The sequence below is a fragment of the Phocoena phocoena genome, chromosome 2 (genome assembly GCF_963924675.1).
Source record: "Phocoena phocoena chromosome 2, mPhoPho1.1, whole genome shotgun sequence".
Lineage (NCBI taxonomy): Eukaryota > Metazoa > Chordata > Mammalia > Artiodactyla > Phocoenidae > Phocoena > Phocoena phocoena.
The window spans coordinates 138584876-138608774 of record NC_089220.1 but is presented as its reverse complement, the minus strand read 5'-3'; the positions used below and the strand labels follow the sequence as shown (position 1 = coordinate 138608774).

The 23899-nt window shown below is 43.5% G+C and overlaps 1 protein-coding gene across 1 annotated transcript in view; it reads right to left on the bottom strand.

The window, feature by feature from the left end:
- Positions 1-23899, bottom strand: part of ABHD2 (abhydrolase domain containing 2, acylglycerol lipase) — a 104422-nt gene that overhangs the window by 57892 nt on the left and 22631 nt on the right. Inside the window, exons 2-3 of the mRNA XM_065871259.1 lie at positions 21665-21763; positions 18942-19141 (exon numbers count right to left, since the gene is read on the bottom strand). Of these exons, the coding sequence (XP_065727331.1) occupies positions 18942-19135 (194 nt within the window). The 5' untranslated portion in view covers positions 19136-19141; positions 21665-21763. The remainder of the gene's footprint in view (positions 1-18941; positions 19142-21664; positions 21764-23899) is intronic.

Here is a 23899-nt window from a genome sequence, read left to right as displayed (position 1 = left end):
TAAGAATTAAAATGTTAGCATTCAACATGGGCACATATCTTGCCTTTCTTTGATATGCAGAAAATAATTCACAAAATGGCAAACAATGACGTTAGAAAAAACATGGTTCTTAAAATAGTTAATTAAAAACATGCTTCTATTGTCAGTAATTATATATATCCTTACTACTGCCCCACACTCAAAACCTGGCTCTGTTCTTGTTCCCAGGGAGTTCACAGTCACGAGAAGGGGATAAGAAGGAAAGTGTATAAAGCTCTTTAGGGCTCAGGAGACTGGAACAAACGAGCTTGCGTTGGAAAACTCAGCCTCGCAAATACGCCAGTTCTCCCTAAATTATCTATAAATGTCACAGAGACACAGTAAAAATAACAGGATTTTTATATCTGGAATTAAACAAGCATTCTAAAGTTCATATGGAAAAACGAACGAGCTGTAATAGTCAAGGATATTATGAAAAAGAATAGTAGTGAGGGGGTAGCAGAACCAACCCCACTGCCCAGAGTAAAACGTATTAAAAAGCTACAAATCTGCTTATGGTATATATTCAGGATTATCACCAGAATGGAACAGACTGGAAATATGTCTAAATGCATCCAGGAAACTTAGCAGGAGAAAAAGGTGGTGTTTCAATAAATGGGGTAAAGATGACTTGTTCAATAAGTGGCGTTGGGCAAAGGGTAGCCATCTAGCAAAAAATGAAGTTGGAGCCACACTTCACACCAGGACAAATTCCAGAGAGATTAAACATTTCAAAGTAAAAAATGAAGCATATATGTGCCAAAAGAAAGTTTGGTGTTTTTTAAAATAATTGTACAATGAAGAAGACCTCTCAGAGGAAAACAGAAATCCCAGAAGCCAAAAGAAATGATCCAACGATCTGACTATGCAAACGTTTAAAAAAAATTCTGCATGGCAAATACCACCATGAGCAAAGTCACAAGACAAATGATAAACCGAGAACAAATATTTGCAACTCCTACCACAAAGGGCTAATCTCCCTAGTACTTAAAGAGTTCTTTCAGGTGATTCTGAAAAGACCAATGACCATCAGAAAATTGGGCAGGGGCTACCAATAGGAGGTTAATAGAAAAGGAAATAAAAACAGTTCTTAAATATAAAAAAGATGCACAGCCTCTTTGATAAAAGAAATACAAATTAAAACCACAGTGAGAAAATACTTTTTGCTTATCAGATTGGCAGATATAAAAATGTAGGAGAACCCCTTCTGTTAGCAAGGTTTGGGAGAAACAGCACTTTCATACTCCCGGTGCTTGTGGGGATAGCCCTGAGGGCATTAGCTAACACAATTTTCCACACGCATCCTCTTTGACCCAGCAATTCTACTTCCAGGAGCTTATCCTACACAGACACGTGTGCATCATGATGTAAATGTAAAATTATCTGTTGCAGCATTGTGAAAGCAAAAGGTTGGAAATAAATGAAACCTCCCTCTAGCACACTAATTAAACAAATGATGGTCCATTGTGGAATACTAAGAAGTCAAGACATGTGGAGGAAGCTCTTCCTACATTCATATGGGAGAATCCCTCTGTGGCATTTCATGAAGAAAAGCAAAATGCAGAAGAGTATACAGAATACTACCATTTGTGCAATAAAAGGAAAAGAAGCGTGTGTGTGTGTGTGTGTGTGTGTGTGTGTGTGTGTAATTGTTTTTGCATAAAATATGTCTGGAAAAATAGTCAAGAAACTGGAAACATTGGTTGAAGGGAAACATTGGTTGATGATGTCTGGGGGAATCTTTTCATGGGAATGTAACCTTTGTTTTAAAAATAAATATAAATATAAGCTATCCAGGAGTTGAGGATGTTTATGATATGTGTAACTATAATAAATTTACTCTGATAAACCTCAGAGCCTACAAGGGCAACACTGAAGGACAGAACAAGGTCATAGACTCTGCTGGTTGATGAGGGAACTACTGGCAAATGCAGACACTGCTTCTTGAGCAGAAATGTAAAAGGAAGGAAATGATGCAGCTGCCCTGGAGCTTTCAATAAGAGGAATGCAGTTCCAAAAGGCTGAAAGAAGCCACTGTTGAAGGCTGTGGTTTAGCCCTGTTGAAATGGCAGCCCTTTGCTATGACATGGAACAGATAAATATTTCCTCAAATAGTCAACGACTCCACCCTTGTGAAAACTCACAGCAACTTAGGCAACAAACCTTCATACTTGTCCACAGGACAAGAGAGCATCACAAAGTCATACAGATAAGCATATTCTAGAAAGTTCTGCTAAAGCAAAGCACATCTCTCTTTACACATGAAGGACAGATTCAAAAGACAACGGCTGGTGTCACTGCTTATACCTATTATTAGCAATGAACTACAAACGACTTTCAAAACTATGAAGGATGAAACGTATATTCAGAGTCCTCAGTTTTATTTCATATCAATCTAAAACAGCTAGAAGAAATCAAAAGTTTAAAAATCATCAAAAAAACAAAATAAAAATCATCTATATCCACACAACCCTTATGAAACAATTTTCACTTTTGTTTCCTTTTTACCTGTATCTAATTGAATATAGAGTATTGATATAGTTATAATATTGGTACATCAATATGTAGATATATAATTTTGTCCTCTGCTTTTTTCACTTACTCCCTGTTTTTACATATAGTTATAATACTAAGTTCTGGATGACTGCACAAAATTCTAACCTGTTTATTAGCTATAGTTTAGAGAGCAAACATTTATCTGGCACCTTCTATGGTCACATTACATAATGTAATTTACCCCTCACAGCAACATGTATTATCAGGACCTCTCTTTACACACCAGGAAACAGTGTCTAAAGATCCAGCAGGCAGTCGACCTTGCATTTGAACTCCACATCTCTGACCTGATACCCACGTTCTTTCTCCTGCATTATACTGCTGCTGCCTCCATTGGGGAGCCTTTTGTTCCCAAGGTTTGTTACTACAATAAACAACGCTGGTAGAATATCTTTCCACGTCTCGTTTTTACCTTTCTAGAATTTTTTTCATTTTTTTCAACACAGTAAAAAAGTCCAACAAGATGCCTCCTTACCCTTCTCCACTCCCAATTCCTGCTTCTGAAAGACAAGTATTTCAACTCTGGTGGTTGTCCCTACTCTCTTATACCACCCCAAAACATGCATTTTCTCCACCACCCCACCCATTCTTTTCAATATTGTTATAGCAACATGTTTGAATTAATTTTCAGCATTTATATTATAACTATGTAAATATCAGTCACAACTAAGTCACATATTGTATTTTTCTTGTAGGACTCTTCATTTTCCCTCAGGTTACCACTTTTATCTTTTCCTCATTAGCTTAGTTTTCTTTGCACCAATCACCAACTTATTTCCAAACTCTAAAGGACCTGTAAGTCACTGGACAGTCAAAGACATCAGACAATCACCTGTTTTGCTTGATCCTGGAGACACTGCTCAAGGAGCCCTCTGTGCCTGCTCCCTCTGGAAGGGCTCCCCTCCCCACCCCATCCTGCGAGGCCCCTTTGCCTCTCTCCTGTGTTGTGGACCCCATGGCCACACTCCTTGGCTAACTTCCTTCTTTTGGTGGAAGTTGGCTTCCACTAGCTTCTTGAGAAAAAGTAAATTGGAAAAAAAACTTTTTGAGACAAACTCTCCATATCTGAAAATGTCTTTATTTTACCCTCACAGTAGTTTAGTTTGTCTGGTATATAAGTCCAAGTTAAAAACCGTTTTACCTCAGGATTTTGAAGGCCTTGCTCTACTGTCCTTCAGCTTCTGGTCTGCCATTGAGATCTGGTGTCATTCTGATGCCTGGTCCTTGTGTGTGCTCTATTTACTTACTCTCCGCAAGTTTTTGGGATCTTGCTTTAGTGCCAGTGTTCCAAAATTTCACAAGAGCCTTGATTAGGTCTTTTTCATTCTCTGGGCTAGGATTTCAGAAGTTCTTTCAATCTGGAGTTTTCAGGTCCTATACTTATGGGATAGCTATTGGGATACTTCTTTGATAATTTCTTCCCCTTCACTTGCTCTAGCCTCTTTCTGGAACTACGACAATTTGGATATTGGATTTCTTGGACTGATCCTCTGTTACAGGACCCCCAAATAGCAGTCTTTGGGACTTTTCCCTTGGGCAGGCTAGTTTCCCCAGAGGCGAGTCCTTCCATCTCCTTGGGGAACCTGGTCATGGCTGGGACTTTCCACGCACAGACTCTGTGGCCTGGCGCTTCACTCCCACTCTCTATGTGCCAGTCTCCTGCCAGGGCGGAGGCAGGGCAGTCACCTGGTTGTGTGGGATGGGAAGAGAATGGGGGACTCTCCACCAGTCCTCGTGGTTTCAGACATCTTTCACACCCCATCCTCAGGGATGCCTCACTCCTGAGCCTTCAAATCAGCCTGACTCTTGCAGAGTTCTCACTCTGTAGGCTGGGGTTTCAGCTGTCTCTGCTCCTCTAAGTTAGTTTCTACTTGTCCATCTGCTTTCCACTCATCTGCTCCCCTCTCCTATCCTATTCTCTATGTTCTTGAGAATTTGTGCCCTTTTTCCCCTTATTATCATTTTAGTGGGGACTCAAGAAGAGGTGAAGATAAACATGTGTTCAATCTGCCACTGTTAATCAAGCCTGTTAGCTTTTCTCTTTGTTTAAATGATTTCCTTGTGTTAAATTCATAGCAGTGGAATCAACATTTTTGCTCCTTTATTTATGATCTGTGCCTTTATGTATTTGCTCAGTAAACAGTTATGGAGCACCTAGTGTGTGCTGGACATGATCCTGGGCAGTGAGGACACATGGCAGAGAGAAAACAACAAGGACTAGGGAGTCAGACAGACCAGGGTCCAATCTCAGTTCTTATAGCTCTGCACCTTTGGGCAAGTCAATTCACCTTGTTGAGTTGCATTTACTTATTAGTTAAAAACTGGAGGGTAGAGGTGAAGAATAATAACACCCATTTTGCAGGGTTGTTCTAAAAATGAAATAAAATATATTGAAATCACTGAACTTGGTGGATAGTAGCCACTCAAGAGACAATGGCATTTGTTATTTTTGTTGTTATTGCTGTTAATAGTAAGTTATTTCATAATTTATCATGGAATACCAACTAGTAACTAATTTTAATGCAGATGAATGTAAATTCTACAATGGAAGTCCCAGATGCTGTGAGATAACCAACAACTCACTCCGAGCGTGGAGGACGATAACCAGGAAGCCTTTCTCAAAGAGGTGGTATCTGTGTTCTCTCAAATAAGGAGTCTGTGTAAAGGTATGGAAGGATTCCAAGTAGAAGGAATGACAAGTGTGAGACGCAGGCCAGAGAGAACACAGGGTATCAGTAAATGTGGAGTGATTTGATGTGCCGGGAACACAAGGCATGTGGGTGGGAGAGAAGCAGCAAGGCTGATGCTGGACCTCACCCCACAGGTGGCTTAGAGCAGGGGCATGACATGACCAGATTTGTGCTTTAGAAGACAACCTGGTGGCCTGCAAGGTGTTTAGAAGGGTAGAGAATAGATGTGCAGCTATGGGATCAGTCCAAGCAAGACCTGATGATGCCCTGAACTGAGGCAGAAGCAATGGGATGGTGTGGAGAGACAGACTGAGGAGGTTGAGCTGATAGGAGTCAGTGGCTGTGGTCACCATCATACTCCCTCCTCCTGGATGCAGGGTGAGTCTGTGTGCCTGAAGTGAGGCGTGTCCATAAGCCCTGCTTTAACCAACGAAATGGGAAAGAAAATGACTGAGGGTCCCTTCTGGGTAGCAGTGAGTTGTCTCAGCCCTTTTCCCACCTCCGTGGTGGCCATGGAAGCACACATGGAGATGACACCTCCATCAGCTGGGGTCCTAGTGGGAATACAATCAGTAGAGCCCTCCTGCTGATTAAAGTAAACATGTAGCAGGAGTGAGAAATAAATGTTTGTGGTTTTAAGACACTGAGATTTAGGGGTAATTAGTTACCATGGCATAAACTTGCCTATCTTGACTAATGCCGTGTCCAATTTAATTTCATATTGATCATATTGCCAGATTTTCCTCTGAGTATCCAACAATACTCCATTTATAAAAGTTTCATTGCTACCAAGGCTGAACATTATTTGGTATTTATTACTCGTCTTTCCTCTTGTGGAAATTATCTAGTCATATTCTTTACCCACTTACCCACCGAGGTCTTAAAGATGTCCAAATATTCTTGTATGAACTTGGTGTACATGATGCCCTTTGTCATTTGTATAACTGATCTAGCTAACAATGTTAATATGAAAATAGCTACAATAAAGCAGCTATACTTACTGAAGTCTTACACATGCTAAGCGGCCTATAAACCGTTTCCCATTGCTGTCTCTTTTTATTTTCATACTGAACCTATGAAATAAGTGCTCTTATGCCCATTTTAGGAATGAGGAAACAGACACTCAGCAAGGTGAAGTGGCCTGGCCACGAGGGGCCAGAGCTGGCATTTGAGCCCAGGTGGTCTCACCACGGAGCCCGGGCTCCACATCTCCCTGAGCAACAACTGCTAACTTCTCCCTCTGCCTGGCACCCCGGCATTCACCTTCCCAATCTTGAGGAAGACCTTCATCCAGTTTGACTTTCTCCTCTAGCTTCCTATTTTTTCCCCTTCCTTTCTTTCTCAGCTTTGGTTACCACACTCATTTTTTTTTCCCCCTCAGTTTCTATGAGCTGACTTCTTTTCTGACCCTACTACTGAAAACTCACCCTCAAAAATCCCTGATTCTGGGACTTCCCTGGTGGTCCAGTGGTTAAGACTCTGTGCTTCCAGTGCAGGGGAGGCGGGTTCGATCCCTGGTCGGGGAACTAAGGTCCCACATGCCACACGGTGCAGCCAAAAGATTTTTTTAAAAATCCCTGTTTCTTTCTGGCCGAGCTCCAAGGCCTTTGGTCAGCCCTCATTTTTCCTCACTTTCTGTGGTTTCTGACACTGTCTCGTGCCACGCCTTCCTTCTCTAGCTTCTGTGGCAGCCGGGGCTCCTGGCTCTCCTCTAACCTTTCTGACTGCCTATCTCTGGCTTGCTCACTGGCTCTTCCTCCCACCCTCACCTGCCACAGCCATCAGTCCTCAGCTCTCTCTGCCCCTCTGTCTTTCTCTCCCCTGCCGGCAGCCGCTCTGGGATCTGCATGTCGGGCCTTAAGCCCACACCTAAGCCACACCGTTGTCACATTTGCACCTGGGCACAGGTACATCCTACAGACTGCCCCAAACTAAACAGCTTTCCCCAAGAAAGCAGCTTCCCTACTGGACTTCTCTATTTCTGTCAATGATTCTATTCTTCTCTCAACTGCTCAGTAACCTCTGCATTTTCTGTGATTCAGCCCTTCCCGCCCAATGCCCAAGGCCATTCCATTATCCACCAACATTTGATTGATTGATTCTATTGATTCTACCTTGAAAGGCATCTGGAATTTGTCCCATCCTTCCCTTTCCTACCACCACTACTGGTCGTGGGATCAAGTCCAAACACCTCCTTTCTGGGAATTTGAGAATCCATGTGATCTGACCTCCTCTTTCTCCCCTGAAGACCTGGGGCTCTCTGCTGTAATCAGACGCTCTTGTCACACCAGATCATGGCATAGGGACCTGGCAAAGAGCTGGCCGGGAAGCAGCTATGGAGACTAGGCTAGTGATGGGGCCAAAGCACACTAGCAAACAAAATCAAGGGCACAGTGAACAAAGGGCAGAGAGGGCGGCAGGTCCAAAGGCTACACAAAGAGCACCAAGAAGATGTTTGGGAAATGCAAGAGAGATGGTCAACGTCCAGCCAAATGAAGATCCTGGAAGTGGGGCAACAGGAGCAGAGGGGCTGTGGGGTCAGGGCACAGCAGTGACAATGAGGACACATGCCAAGTCGGTGAGGACTCCATCATCTTGTTACGCAGGCCAGCTGGCTGGGAGGTTAGCAGGACAAAGGGAGAGATGTGGGTGGGTGAAGAGTGCTGGCCCGGAGAGCAAAGGCAGTTTTCTACCGGAAGCATTTGCTTAAAGGATGGATTTCACTGGCTCACGCTCACACCAACCTCTCCATCTTCTCTTCTTTCCAAACCAACTCATCTTTCAGGATCACACAAGACCTCAACATCCAAGCCACCATAGTACCATCTCCCTCTTTCTCTAAACTCCTTTATCACTTACCTGAATTACTCATTCTGACACTTAATCACCTGGGTTCCTACCAAAACTACCTAAAAACATTAGGGTGCTCTGACTCTGTGCAAAGTAGCAGCCATAGAGAATAAAGAAAATTTTAAGATGGTGTCTGTCCTTAAGCCTCTCAGAATACAGAAGAGAGATACACACATGGAAAGATATCATTTACATCCCTGTTGTTAGGTAGGAGCCAAAGGGGCAGAAGAAGACTGAAAGTCTGAGAATGCTGGAAGAACTAGGATGTGGGGAGGCCTTGAGGGACGAAGAGGACTTTGACGTGCAGAGGAGATGGAAACACGAGGAAAAGGGTTCTGTGTGTGTGGGAGGGGACGAGTGTGGTATACACACAGAGAACAGACTGGAAGAGCAGGTTACTAAATATTAACTAACTTTAAAAAATACATATTTATGTATTCACTGAGAAGATTCATCCTTTATTGAAATGCTAAGGAAGGAAAAGTCTGTACTGTTACGGCTTGGCAGATTTCAAGTTTAAAAAACATACATGGGGAATTCCCTGGTGGTCCAGCAGTTAAGACTCGGCTCTTTCACTGCCGTGGGCCCGGGTTCAATCCCTGGTCAGGGAACTAAGATCCCACAGGCCGTGTAGCACGGCCAAAAAAATAAAAGAAAAAGAAATTAAACAAACATGGAGTTTCTCACTTTATATTAATAAGGAATTACTGTTCAAGCTTTTGTTATCTGGCTGAAAACACTAGTTCTGGAGAATTTGGTGCCACATGTCAACAGGAAAGTCAGGTTGGTTGGCAATGGCATTAGTACTCAGTGGAAACATGGAAAAATACACAACCTGCTGCTTCTTGTGGACCTCTCCGTTCCCACAAGGCCAGAGATGGTTTGGGATCAACCACTGGACCTCCAGGCTAGGAGGTTTCCCAAATGCTCCGGATTATAGACTCTTACTGTCTACCTCAGAAATTAAGCCCTCCAACTTGACGCCAGGCACCCTCGCTGACCGAGAGTCCTCACTCTATGATTAGAAATGACATGGGGTGGAGATTTAGGGTGGTTCACAAGCTGCCACAAGGGCTGACTCATTTCCAGGGCTCGTGGTGACACTGCACCGCAGGCAGCCGCCTTGGGCAGAGGAAGTGCTTGCTCTGAGGACACAGCCCTTGAGAGAGGGCACTGCTCAGCCTGGCAGACAGTTACTTGGGGTGGTAACAGGGATGGCATCTCATCCAATCATGTGAAACAACAATTCGTGAAGGATTACAGCTTTCTGTATGAGTAAAAGCTTTGCTTCCTAGAATTTCACGGAGGGGTAGATTTCCTTAGAAATCCAGGAAGATGCTTTCCTTGAGTTAACCACCAAGCAGATTCTGATCCTAAAACCCAGTCCCCTCAACAGACTCCATTTGCACAGAAGGTATCCTTGAGGCTGCTACAGAGAACTGGGGGCTTCCAAAATTGGTCGCTTCACACCTGGCTGCTTCAGACAAAGATGAAGTAAAACTGCAGTCAGCTCTTAACCCTCTACACCGCTGGATGGCAACAGGGGCAGTTAGAGTTTAGAAATCATATTTATTAACCCTCTAGAACACACTTTCAAAGTCAAGTTGCTGTCTTAATTATACTTTACTGGTAAAGCATATACTGCTTTGCAGTATCAAGTGTACTGTCATAGTGAAGGGAGCTGTGTCGTGGAGCAGGCAGACAAAAGGATTAGTTTGACATCAAAATTGGTAAGCACTAAACTTATAGGATCAGTAGAACATAAGAAACTGATAAAAGTTGGCTACACTTGGAAATTTTAGTTTCTAGATAATGAGGCCCATTTCCTGCTCCTGGATATTGGATTGATTTTCAGTCAACTACATATTGAGAAGGACCGGAAACGTGGATCTGATCCCAGGCAAATCCTATAAAGTAAATTGGATTTAGTTAAGTTGTTTAAGCAAAATTAAGGATGATTGGTGGACAAAGATGGTCACTGGAGCCTAGTCTGGGAAAGACTGAAAGAGAGGGTGACTTGGCAATGGGACCGGCCTTGCATGGAGCAGAGGGCCACTTGCCCATCCATATGTGCTGGGTTTGACACCGTTGTGATGGAATCAGCTGTAGCACATGCTTCTTTTGCCTTTCTGAAGGCATGGTAGAGCCCTGAAGAATAAACTCAGGCATGATGAACAGGGGAATAGGTTGGTCATACGTTTTTGGAAACTGAAATTGACTGCTTTAATGAGTGCACGGCACATGGGAGATGTGCTGCCTTCCATCTGAACTAAATCAAAGAAGTCTTGAATATTCTGGATTTGGAAGCTTTTAGATCTTTCAGCAATTCCTGCATGAAGGCACAGAGTCTCTAACAAGAAGCTACAACCTGTACCAAGGTTAGAGAAAGTGGATGAATTTCTCCACAGGCTCAGCTTGCTCATCTTAATTCAATACAAGAGGCCTCAAAGATGGTAGCATTTTCCTCCTGGCCTCTTGGATAAGTGACCTGCTAGGGCAGAGACAGTACAGGTGGGCAACATCCAAGAGTTAAATTAAACCTGACCACTGGCGAACTGAACACCTACCCCTAACGCATACCCCCTTATAAAAACCTCACCATCCGATGGCAGAAGACAGTAATAGAGGGTGGCCAATGCACCCCCGTTTGTCTGGTACTTCCCTGGTTTTAGCATCGAAAGTTCCATATTCTGGGAAACCTATCAGTTCTGGGAAAACTGGGATGTTTGGTCAGCCTAGTAACAGAGGACAGTAGCCAAGGTTTAACAACTCTCAACTTTCTCACCTTGACCGCTTTAGTTTGGGCCATGTCATCAGAAACAAGGAATTTTAAGATGAAGTCACCTAAGAACGTGTCCTCACTGAGGCTAACCATCAATAATCAGTCTCAACAGAGATGATTTTGAGTCTTTCATCTTTTAAGAACTCTCTTGCAATGTAAGTTTCCCAAAAATGTGCTTGAAGGTCTGGTGCTTACATAATAAGCTCACCAGAGCACTACAGATCCACTTATCAATTGTTAATGATTTACCACAAGCATCTAAGGAAATATTTGCACAGTTCTTAAAATGGGTAAAATCAGGTCAATAGAATTAAGACTCTTGGCAATTAGGAGATTATCCTATAAACAGGACAAAGCTTTAGTGTTCAGCCAAGGAGGAAAGGATCTAAATCTGATTTGGAATGTCTCTGGGAGCAAGAGGGAATTAAGAATTTAAGCCCAAGATAATCAAATTCTTTTCAACTTTAACTCACTATAAATAAGCAGTGCTGGCTCCAGAATTTCTACCCAGGAGGGGTCTAGGGGTGGCAATCTGACTGGAAGGGGACATGTGAAGCTGCTTTTGCATGGTGTTTTATTTAAGACTGAGAAAACACCAATTGTCTATATCCAAGACCCTTGCCCTAGCTTCCCCTGTGACACTGCCACTGCAAATAGACAGTAAAATAAAAAGGAGGCAAGGAAGGAAATGGGAAGGGGAGTAGGAGTTTATATACGGAGTCCTTTGCTCTTTAGATTTGGAAAATAATTCCATATACTGCAGTATCAGAGAGATCTGAATTAGTGATTTTCTGTTGAGTACTTCTAATTAGGACAAAAATAGTGTATCTTGCATATATATACATATATATATATAGTAATTTTATATATAGAATCAGGCTTTTATTTGGGGTGCATAAAAGTAAAATGAATATTACTGTTAGGAAGGGAATGTGTATGACTGCAACAGAGAGGGAATTGGTATTGCTTGAGAGAAGAAATAATTAGGAAGCACAGTTGTGCAGAAACCAATAACATTTTTTGTTTTTGTTTTTTGGTTGTGCCGTGTGGCATGCAGGATCTTAGTTCCCTGACCAGAGGTCGAACCTGCACTCCCTGCAGTGGAAGCTTGGAGTCTTAACCACTGGACCACCAGGGAAGTCCCTAAAAATTTTGTTCACAATGAAAAAGTTTTTTAAAATGACCTTTTAGGGCTTCCCTGGTGGCGCAGTGGTTGAGAGTCTGCCTGCCGATGCAGGGGACACGGGTTCGTGCCCCGGTCCGGGAAGATCCCACATGCCGCAGAGCGGCTGGCCCCGTGAGCCATGGCCGCTGAGCCTGCGCGTCCGGAGGCTGTGCTCCGCAACGGGAGAGGCCACAACAGTGAGAGGCCCGCGTATCGCAAAAAAAAAAAAAAAAAAAAAAAAAAAAATGACCTTTTAAAAATACCTCCCAACAATGGAGTCTCAGAGAAGTAGGTCTTCAAATGTTCATTAACCAAGACTAACGGAGGACCACTGGCAGGAAACTAAAAACGTGGACTAATTATGATGAGAACAACATTTCAATAGGATTCTTGTTTGGAGTTTGTACTCTCAGTGAGTGAGGAGACAAACAGAAAAAAACCACAGAAGATGAACCCATTACGATCCATGGAAAGGTCATGGGGTTTCTGCCATTCTCTTATCAGTGTCTGAAGCAGCTTCAAAGAGGAAATGCTCAGAAAGGGCACCATGGCATAGGTGAGTCAACTACTATTTTTGACTTGGTGTTGGAATGGGTGTGACCCTCTTCTTCAAGTTTCAGGTATCTCTCAAACTCACAGAGAATAATAACATCCAGTTCTTATTAATACAGGTGGCAGCTGGTTGCAGAAGAAACCCATTACCTTTTTGTCTCTGTGGAAGAAAGGACCCACAAACATGTGGCTGAGGTTTTGATCACACTGCTTGCCTTCTCCAGACCCCGTAGGGACTCACAGATGTCTCCTGCATACAATAAAAACACCTCAGCTACCCGCTTTTAGGCTTGTCTATTAGCTAAGTGCTCCATCACATTCCTCCTAAATGCCTTCATCTTCAGCTATACCATGACCCATACTGACAGGCCTGCTAATGAGTGAAAAAGTAGAAGCCTGGCTTCCCACAGGGAATATATACATTTTAATAGCAGGCTTCCAGAGATGGGGCACCTGCTTCCTGTCTTCATTTTCTAACGAGGACCTGGTGATGGAAAATACAAGGGAAGGGCAGAGGCTGCAAACTGCCTTTCTGCATAGACCTGGGGTTGCCCTGACTTAATTTAAGACCAAACAACCAATCTATCTACTTTCAGAGACAGCATGGTGACTTCCTAATAAACAAAACTTGATCAGAGCCGAAGGTACACCTGATTCCCTGGAGCACCCCTGAGCAGCACTGATTGCATAAGCTGAAAACAGTGTGGTTTCTTTCGCCTGAGCACGTGGCATTCACCAAAATGGGAACATCCCTCATCTACACCTGTCTATGGAAAACGAGAGACAGAATGGCATTATACTTAAAGATCTGGCATTGCTAGGAAACCTGTTCTGTCTGGTCAAGAGTATGGCTCTTGATGTGGGGGTACATGTACTCCACTGATGAAGAAAAGAGACAGACACAGATCCCTAAAGAACAAGATGAAATGTGCTAAATGGACACAGAAGCTACATGCTGGGGAAACACGGGTAGGAAGATGGAAGAGGGCCTCATTCTGGCTGAAGAGGAGTTGGAGGAAGTCAGGCAAATTTTCTTAGAATTGAAGCTATTTAAAGTTTCTCTTACAGGGTAAGGAGGTATCTTGGTGGAGAGAGAAAGAAGGGATTTGGGGGAGCCAGGGATGAACACCTAAGGGGTAGGCACTTAACAGGCAATGGGAGAACGCCATGAGTGGTAAGGCGGGCCAGGTAGGCTGGGGTCACACTGTAGCACCCTGGGTGCTGGCCTGCTTGAAGAACCCAACTCAAGTGGTATTGTGACAGAGTGGGGCAGAGGCAGGGAGATGACAAGGGACACTCCTGTAAAGCACAAGGGAGTGACAGTTACACAGGTGAATATATATGCAAAAGGCCCTGAGCTGTATACTTAAGGTTTGTGTATTTTAATATATGTAAATGATAGCTCAAAAAAGTCCTTAAAAAAAATAAAAGCCCATGGGATCCAGTGTCCCCTTGTCTTAGAGCAAGGGGAGTGGGAATAGGTAGGAGAGGGCAAATACACAAGAGAATCCTTCTCTTTGGGTTCTTGCCCTTACCTTGTAGCCAGGGCTCCCCAACCCCAGGGTCCTTCCCGCAGGAAGCTCTTCTGGTGCTTGGTGACAATGCAGTGGTCCTAGACTCAGAGGATGTTAGTGCTGAAAGGGTACTGCAGGAAAGCTACCTGTTTCATTTTATTATTTAATTTAATTTTAATTTTAATTGTTTTTTCTGGCTTAAGTAGCAGAAATTATTTCTCACAATTTTAGAGGCTGGAAGTCCAAGATCAAGGTATAAGCCAATCTGATTCCTGGTGAGAGCTCTTTTCCTGGCTTGTAGAAGGCCACCTTCTTGCTGTGTCCTTATATGGTAGAGACAGAGCACTGGTATCTCTTCCTTTTCTTACAAGGACACTAATCCTATCATGAAGGCCCCACCCATATGACCTCATTTAACCCATATTATCTCTTAGAGGTCCCATCTCCAAATACCATCACATCAGGAGTTAGGGCCTCAACATATGAATTTGGGGAGGGACACAATTCAGTCCATAGCACAACCCATTTCCCAAGCCACACTGGGATGGTTCAATGTGAGTTAGAATGGGAAAAGAGGTAGTACACACAGCCAGAATAATGGGGTCAATCAGCCCTGTTTTTTTCATGCATTACAGTTAAAGAATTACCATCAGAAACACTCAACCTTTTCTTCATGGCTTAAAACTAGAGATATATGTAAAGCACAGCTCTAGAATGTTCCCCTCTTCATGGCTCTGTGACTTCTAGTCACTGAGTCATTCACCCCCAACAAAAAGCTGGGGTATTAGACGTCTACGTGGTGTCTGCCACATGTATAAATAAAAAGAACATTGATGCTGTCTTGGGTAGTACTTTCCTATCATAGCTTCATGATGAGAAGTAGCTTTGTAAGACTGTTTCATTTTATACACAAGGAAACCAAGGATCAGAGGGCCTGTCACTTGGTCCAGGGTTCTGCAGCTAGTTTAGAAGAAGACCTCAGTTTGTATCCTAATCTACATTTCAAATCAAGCCTTTTTCTCTACACCACTGCTGCCAGCAGCCATTAGGAAATCTGAATGGTTGACATAATTCTGAAGCTGTTAAAAATCAAATATTAGAAGATATGTAGCAGCGTGGATAAATGTCCATGGTATATCAAGTGCTTTGTTTTGTTTAAATTTTTTGACTGCGCCGCAAGGCATGTGGGATTTCAGTTCCCCCACAGGGGATTGAACCTGTACCCCCTGCATTGGAAGTGCAGACTCTTAATCACTGGACCGCCAGGAACGTTCCCAGGGAACACGAAGTGTTAAAGCAGGTTACCAAATGCTATATATGCCCCTGATTTTGTTGGGGGAAAGTATCTGCAGCAGAAAAAACCCCACAGGGGTGATGACCAAAGTAGTAATGATATGAATCTCTGAGGAGGAGACTTACAGATGATTTTTGTATGTTTCACTTTATTCTCCATTTAGAAAAATGAATATGCATTAAATTTTTTATTCGGGAAAAAACAGAGATCTGTATCATCAACTACATTTTCTAAATACTGATTTGATCTTTTAGTTTGCTTGTTTCACTGAAAGCAAACACTTCTTGAGAACAAAAAAAAGGAATTGCTAGGTAAATATTGATCTGTTGCTAAGTGAACAAGAGACATATCATCCCATCTTAGAAAAGTTTTCTTCCAGACATTAAAAGGTTCACTTCTAATGTATCTTTAGATAGGTGATCTCAAAACAGATTTAAAAACTGACTTTAGTGCTGAAAGGAGGGAAAAAAATCCCTATTCTCCTAACAGGTTTTCGATGTTCACCTTTCACCGACTTTTTTTTCTACACCAGAACAGCAAGAGACTGTGTCCTGATTCCGGACATAAGTCATAATAACTGGCCACTTTCAGTCAGGGTTACTGAGTAACACCATTAGCTTGTTGTAAATCAATTAACTGACATTTCTAGCCTAGATGATTGTTTGTGAAGGCTGCAGACAGGCTTCCTCTGGGAAAAAAATCTTCAAAGTCCCAGGAGAAGCACTTTTACCCATAACAGATATGTTTCCTGCCCTCAGCTTCAAATATATGGAAGGCTGTTACAAACACGCCACACAGAGAAAGAACATCAAGGCCACTGGCTTCTGACAGGGATTAAAACAGAAAGAGGGTCATGCAGGAATCGGAAGGCCACGCTGGGGCCAGTCCTGCTAGAGACTCTTGTCGTGGGCTGGGCCCTCACTACTCTCGGCTTCCTCTCTCTCACCTGTACACTGAGAAAGGTCTCTGTCCCCCTCCCTGTGGATAGGAAGGAAGCCAGCTCTGGGGTCACAGACTTGGGTCCAGTCTCCTCCTCTGCTACTCATTTCCCCATCCTTAAAATGAGAGGAAAAATGAATCCAACCTCAAAGTTGTTAAGAGGATTAAATGGCATAATGCCTATGAGAGATACTCAAAATTTTAAATGCAGTAATGTGGATGAGAGAGTAACAGGAAAACATTTTGGTGATATGCTATGTGAACACAGGATATAGTTTTTCCCAAAATTAAGAGTATAAATAAAAAATAAGAACCTAGTTAAAAGATGGAGGGGAAAAGTGAATCCTTTTGCCCTTTAATAATCATTTGTCACGATCAAGTCAGAGAATGTGGGTGTTTGGCATTTAGCTGTTTTAAGTAATGTCCCAACGTGCTCTAGGAGGACTGGTCCTGTGCTCAACAGGACAGGTCTTGGAAGTACATAGTTTCTGGGGAATTGTCCTCTCACAGCCACCTTCAAACCATAGCTAAGTCCTAAACATGCATCAGCTCTGCCTTTAACCTAGGCTGACCTCCACCTCTCCCTGATTTGGGTTTCACCAGGAAGGAGCGTGGCAACTGGTTAATGAAGGGGGTGGTGGGAGAGGGTGGCCAGAGCCACGAGGTCCAAGGAGACTGTGACCAGGGATGCACTTCCATCCCAGGAGGGAGGGTGGGGGCAATCGCAATAGAGGTCACGTAGTGCCAGGACAGTTCCATAGGCTCATTGAGAAAGAGTGCCAGGAAGGGGAAAAAGCAAAGAGAAACTGTTGGACTTATGTCTCTGGGGTATTTTTCAAAGAAAAACAAGAAAAGAGGTTAAAAAAAAAACCTGCCAAAATCAGCTCTTTTTTTTTTTTTTTTAAAAACACTTTTAACAATTAGTGTGGAATCAAACCTTATGTGATGTTTATCCAGAGCCTGGACAGGAGCAACTTTCCCAGGGCTTCCTCTAATTACTTAGGAAGAAACGCTGGGTCAAAATGTGTACTCAGCTGCCTATAATCTTGTAGGGCTTTTAATATCTTGGTTTTCAAAAGCTCTCTACAAAGAGAAGACCTGGGAACTGGGTCTAACTGGGTCCCACTCAATCTGAAATCAGGTGCCAATGTTCCTTGCCAGATGAGTGAATTATCTAAATTAAGTATGGAAGTAAAATGCTGGACAATTTTGAAAACATACCGATTCTGTGCACGCTCCTCAGAGAGGAGCGTTTTCAATGCAAACACTGCTTGCTAAGAACACCACGTCCTTGATAATGGTTGTGGAGCCTACTGTAATGTAAAGTCCCTTCAGCAGGGGCAGGTCCAAATTTACTATGATGACATTTATATGGTACATGGCAGTCCACAGGTGTTAGGCAATATGACAGAGTTATAAGTCTCTCTCGACTTGACAGCAACTTTTTGGAGTCATGGCATTATTGTTACAACTACGAGCAAACTGTACACAAACACCGAAAACACCTGCAACCCACAAATCTTCACCCGTGGGTAACAGCACATGAAAATGAACTAGACAACCAAAGAGGACAAAGCAAGAGCTCAAACTCTCAGGTGTCTCTGCTGCCCATCTCCTCTTAGAAGGGAATCATTCACCCAACAGAGGTGGTGAGAGGTTATACCGGGATAGAGGGAAGAGCTTCTGCTACTGTCCACTGAGTATAAGAAACTTTGTTAGGCGCTCCGGGGACATGGTTGGGATAAGACAGCTCTCCGAGCAGCATCCATTTGGAAAGCCACACCTGGCAGAAAGGACTAACCTTGAAGAGGCACAAACAAGGTGAAGCAGCAATGATGAGGAAGGAGGAAGGAACTAAGACCCCAGAGAGCATGGACTGCTTCACGTGAGAGGCTTGTCCCAAGCGCTGCAGGAAGACGGAGTTATTCAGAAGACATCTACAGGGGAAGATTTCACGAGGCATCTCCTGAAGACAGCACGCGTGATGTGGAATGCAGATAACCTTTGTTTTACAACTACGGTTTCCTCTATCAAAAGCAGTGCTCACCCCTGCCACCCCCAAAACACAGACCTGGGGCTTCTGCAGGGAAATCTGGTTCACTTGCAATGAAAACCCTCTCTTTAAGTGGATTCTCTTAGTTAATGCTCAGTATATTTTTCAATAAGGCAGAGGGACAGTACCCAATGAATGAGCCTGTGCTTTTTTTGCTCATTAATTACTTTGGGTCAGGATGATTTTTCTGTCTTAGAACTGGCAACAGAGCATTTGATAAAGGGCTAGAATATTGTCTAAGCTTTCTGCATCTACATAAAAATGACAACCGTTTTCTGCAAAGTCCTTGTCGTGGATGATGACACCACCCCGTGGAGGAAGGGATGTTTCCAGGCAACAAAGATCTGAGGCTGTCTCCTGCCCGCCAGGATTCAAATGCCAGGCTCCTATTGAGACGGTGGCTACTTTAACACCAATGACACTATTTTACATGGATGCCTTGAGGACACATTGTGAGAAGGTTCTTCTTTGAACACTGCAAAGACAGATCAGTAGGCCAGTGTACAGGTGGGTTTGAGGTCTACTCACTCTTTGGTCAGAAGAGGACAGGACTTGAGCAGGAAGCATGAGAGCCCCGAGTCCTGGAAGTAGAGTTCAGGCGGGGCCGTGGGGCTCTTCAGGTTCAAACACCGGACGATCACATACAGCACAGCAGCCACTGCGGCCAGCTTCACCCCGTCAAACACGGCCGGGAGCTCGGGGGTCTCCAGCATGGCATTCATCTTGATCTGGGGAGCAGGGGTACAGGCAGGTTTAGAAGCACATGGGGAGGGGAGGAGCCCACCACACAGAGACAAAGCCAGCGATCACCTGTCATGATCCAGATATGTCCGCAGAACCCACCCTGGCCGATTCCCATCGGTGCCTTACAAGTGCCAACAGACTGGCAACAACCCAGATCATGAACAGTCCTGAGCACTAATAAACTGGGCTGGGTGGTGTTTTTTTTAATCTAATGAACGTTTATTTCTAAGATGAACGAATTGGAAAATGCTGTGAATAGCGTCCTGTTGAGAGCAGGAGAAAGGAGTCCAGTCGGAGAGGTACAAGGGGGACCAGGAGGCGAGCTCTGATTTCTGTTACCAGGCAACCTTGAATCTCTCTGCAGACCTAACCTGCACCTGGAGCACCAGCTGCACGTGAGGCGCTGTGTTCACAGCCTCGGACAGAGACGTGAGATGGGACTGCTGTTGCCACCAGGTGAGGCTGCACTGCCTGCTGGCCTCACCTCTGTTTTCAGAGCAGGAAGGGCCTGATTCAGCCACCTGCTCCTTTGGAGGCAGCCTGGTGCTGGAGCCAAGTTCAGGCTCAGCCCAGGTCACAGTGGTTCTTGCTCCTGGGAGTTGTAGGCAGTGTGAAATGGAACTTGGCCACATTTTTCCCCACCGAAGGCAACTGACTATAGCCGTTAGTCCAAAATTGGGCTAAAAGTGGACCAAATTCAACTGCTAGACCAAAATTAAAAACTGGAGTATGGAAAATGTACATGCATATCTGGCTTTTCATCTTCTCAGGTAGCTTTATTTTGTACACAGAACACACACACACACACCACTCCAAACATAAAAAACCAAACATCAACAGCAACAAAACTCCATCCTTTTCCTTGCTGCAAGGCAGGAAAACAGAACATCAGCTGTTACCTTAAAAATCAGGGAAACCACAAGCTAACAAAAAGGAGAAAACGGTAACTCTGGCAGCCAAGGTAGCTATGGCAACAGCTTCCTCTGGAATGGTTTCAAGTAGCCTCTGCTAAAAACAGTATGAGAACTCTGGTGGCCAATGGCGCAGACAGAAGAGGCAGTACAAAACAATCTCTCAAAAACGTGTTTGGGGCATAACCGAATGAACTCATTTGAGACCTACAGCCAGGCCAGACAGGTCTCAGAAGCCCTCTTCTAAAATCGAGGTGATTTTGGCAAATACAGGACCCAAACACACTGTAGACGATCTCTGGCAGGGGTTCCAACTCAGTGAGGAAAGGCAATTAAACATCCCACAAGTTATCATATGACATCACTCATATGTGGAATCTAATTTTAAAAAAGAAACAAATGAACTTATTTACAAAACAGAAACAGACTTACAGATATTGAGAACAAACGATGGTTACCAAAGGGGAAAAGTGTGGGGGTAGGGGGGGGAATAAATCAAAAGCTTGGGATGAACACACACACACCACTATATATAACACAGATAACCAGCAAGGACCTACTGTACAGCACAGGGAGCTCTAGTCAGTATTCTGTGATAACCTATATGAGAAAAGAATCTAAAAAAGAATGAATATATGTATATGCATAACGGAATCACTTTGCTATACACCTGAAACTAACACAACATTGTAAATCAACTATACCCCAATTAAAAAAGAAAAGATCCCAGCTCCTTAACTCACCATCAGGGCAAGAAAATAATTTTTTTTAATTTATCTGGCATGATTTAGAATCAAGGCTGGACCTCAGAATATACTTTTCAGCTACATCAACCTTTGACCTTTTATGAGCTGACAGTTTCCTTAAAACTTAACCTCTGGGGACATGTCACCTCACTCCTAGGGCCATGTTCCCCAAAGGCTGTTCCTCAAACCCTTAAAACAAGGATTCTTTTAACTTGGGGTCTGTAGGTCCCCTATGGAATTCTAAGGTCCAGGAACTCCCTGAAATTATACATGAAAGTGTGTGTGTCTGAAAGTTTTCTGGGAAGAGGGTCTGCAGACTTAATCAGATTCTTCGAGGGGCCTGTGACCTAAAAAGTACACAGCACTGCACTCAAAGATGCCCCAGGGGTTCCACCTGTGGCCCCTGTCCCTCATCTCTCCAAAGCCCTGCCACCTATTCCAGTCAAACCGACGAGAAACAAACATCCAAGATGACACAGCTTGTTAATAGGGATTTTAAAAAATATTTATTTTATTGAAGTATAGTTGATTTACAATGTTGTGTTAATTTTAATAGGGATTTTTAAGTGTAGTTAGTGAAGGGCCAAAACCAAAACCTAGCAGGAATTCCAGTTTCTCTGACATGATGCTGGTGATATGGAACTGAAACAGACATCCTTCTTATCCCCTTGGTTGCAAAGAGAGGAGAGGAATGCATTGGATGGCTTGACTAGTTTCCTGGCTGGTCTAGAGTAGACTTACTGAATTAAAAACGTACAAGAAGTCCCTCTGTCCCCACTTCCACTCCTACTTACTAACGTCAGGGAAGGTGGGGAGAAGAAGCAAAAATAAGAGTCTCGCCAATATGTACCTACGTCACCTGTTCCTCTCTACTGCGAGTATGAACTGTTCTTGAAAAGCTGTACAGCTGGGCCAGTCAGGTCAGATCTCATTCGATTTAACCTAAAAGCTGAAAAGATCGGATGGTGATCTATTAAAGGCTGAGAAAGAAGCAATTTAACTGAAATATAAGCATAGTCTAAGTTTTTCTGCATTTAAAGCCTTTAGGGAAAAAGACAATTTCTTTAATTAACACATGTGACGCACTCTTTGCTGTTTGGACAGACCTGCTGGCGAAGCCTCTGTGAATCCACAGACTGACGGGCTCTCTGTGGTTTCCAGGACGAGTTATCTGCTGTGTTCAAAACTCTGGCTAATGCAAACTCACACTGCTTTTGTCCTTTAGCTTGTAACATAATCTTCAGAAACACCTGACAGGTACCATCTCTGTGTGACCAATGAAATAACTTAACCAGGTTTAGGTCAAGACAGCAGGCAGTTGACTTGTTCCATCTCTCCCAGGTATACAGCAACGACAGGAAAAAATATGAGCTGAGAAAAGTAAAAGGGCACAGATGGGCTCAAAAACACAGTTCCAGAAACAGAACAGAACTGAAAGTAATACGTGGGGAGCCGTAACACCTGCCAGATCTGGTCCATACTGGGGGCTGGAGGCTGGCTACTCAGGGCCATCCGGAGCTAAAAGTGCTCACCGTGAGATAGGGAACCAGAGCCAGGCCCACTGGGCTAAAGATCTGTGGCTTCGAAAGCAGCAGAGGAAACACAAGAGAGAAAGGGGTCGGGGAAGGACAGCCAGTGTTTATATAGCACTATCTATGTGCCAAGCTCTGCTCTTCATACTTTACCCATCCTAATGCTATTAATTGTACCTCTGAGGTAGGTACTATTATTATCCCCATTTTACAGACGACGAAACTGAGGCATAGAAAACTTGAGTAACTTGCTCAAGGTCACACAGCTAGTAGGCAGAGAAACCAAGATTCATACCAGGCTCCAAAGAGAGTGCTTTTAACCACTATGCTGTGTGAAAGCAGGAAAAGTAAAGAGAGAGAGAAACAAGAAAGAAAGTGGATAGTACCTGAAAACACAAATGAGACACCAAAAGCTTGCTCAAGTTCATGTGGCTGTAAAATAGTAGAGCTGGTATTGAAGCCCAATTTTCTCTGATTCCATCACACCAAAATGATTTAAAAAGAAAATGAAAGCCAGTTGAAGGGGAGATTCAATTAACCTTCAGAGTAGCCTTGTTCAACTTCAAATTTTTATTATTTCTTCACATTCTGAGACAAATTAGCCACAGAGGACCAGGCTTTTTTGGGGAGGGGACTAAAGAGCAATGTCTCCAGCCACATCACAAGCTACTTGACCTTTCCAGGGCTCGGCTGCCAACTAAAAAACAAGGGATGTGCCAGATCAGAGACCTTAAACTGGCAACCTATGGGATGGCAGTGCATTTAACTGGCATTTTAAAAAAATGAATTTATTAGTTGCTAAGTTATAAACACCAGGAGATTTCAGATAAAAATCTGGATCTCTGATTTCTCTTGAGAAAAAATCTGAAGATTTGGCAACACTGATCCAGCATTCTCACATGGCAGCAATGAATGGAGCTGGGCGGGGCTGCCCCTCTAGACAGGCCATGCTCCCTCCTGGTTGCCACAGTTCCCACCATTCCCTATCATGGCCCTCAACAATGACCTCTGGCCTACTTAATCATTGCTGGTACCTGAATGGTCCCTGAAGGCATCCGAATGTGCAAACCTTGCAGAAATCTAAGGTCCTTACCAGCCCTGGATAAGTCTATATTGATTGAATATTCAAAACATAACACCATCAGTATATGTATAAATGATGAATTAATAAAAAACAATTATGGGAAGGCAGAGTAGCAAATAACAAGATGTAGTATGTTTTATTTATTGATATTTACACTGATGTTTATTTATACCTTCACTCTTTTCCACAAACTATTTGAGATAGCTTCAAGAGAACGCTGAATAGGGAACTTCCCTGGTGGTCCAGGGGTTAAGATTCCGTGCTTCCACTGCAGGGGGCGCGGGTTCAATCCCTGGTTTGGGAACTAAGATCCCACATGCCCCCCACACAAAAAAAGAATGCTGAATAGACTTACACAGAGAAAGATTCAGAAATGTGGCTGACTGCTGATTGCTTCCCGGTAAGAAGTCTCTCCTCCTTTCTTTCAACACAAATCTGGAAAATGCGCCTAGCTGGAAAAAACTAACTA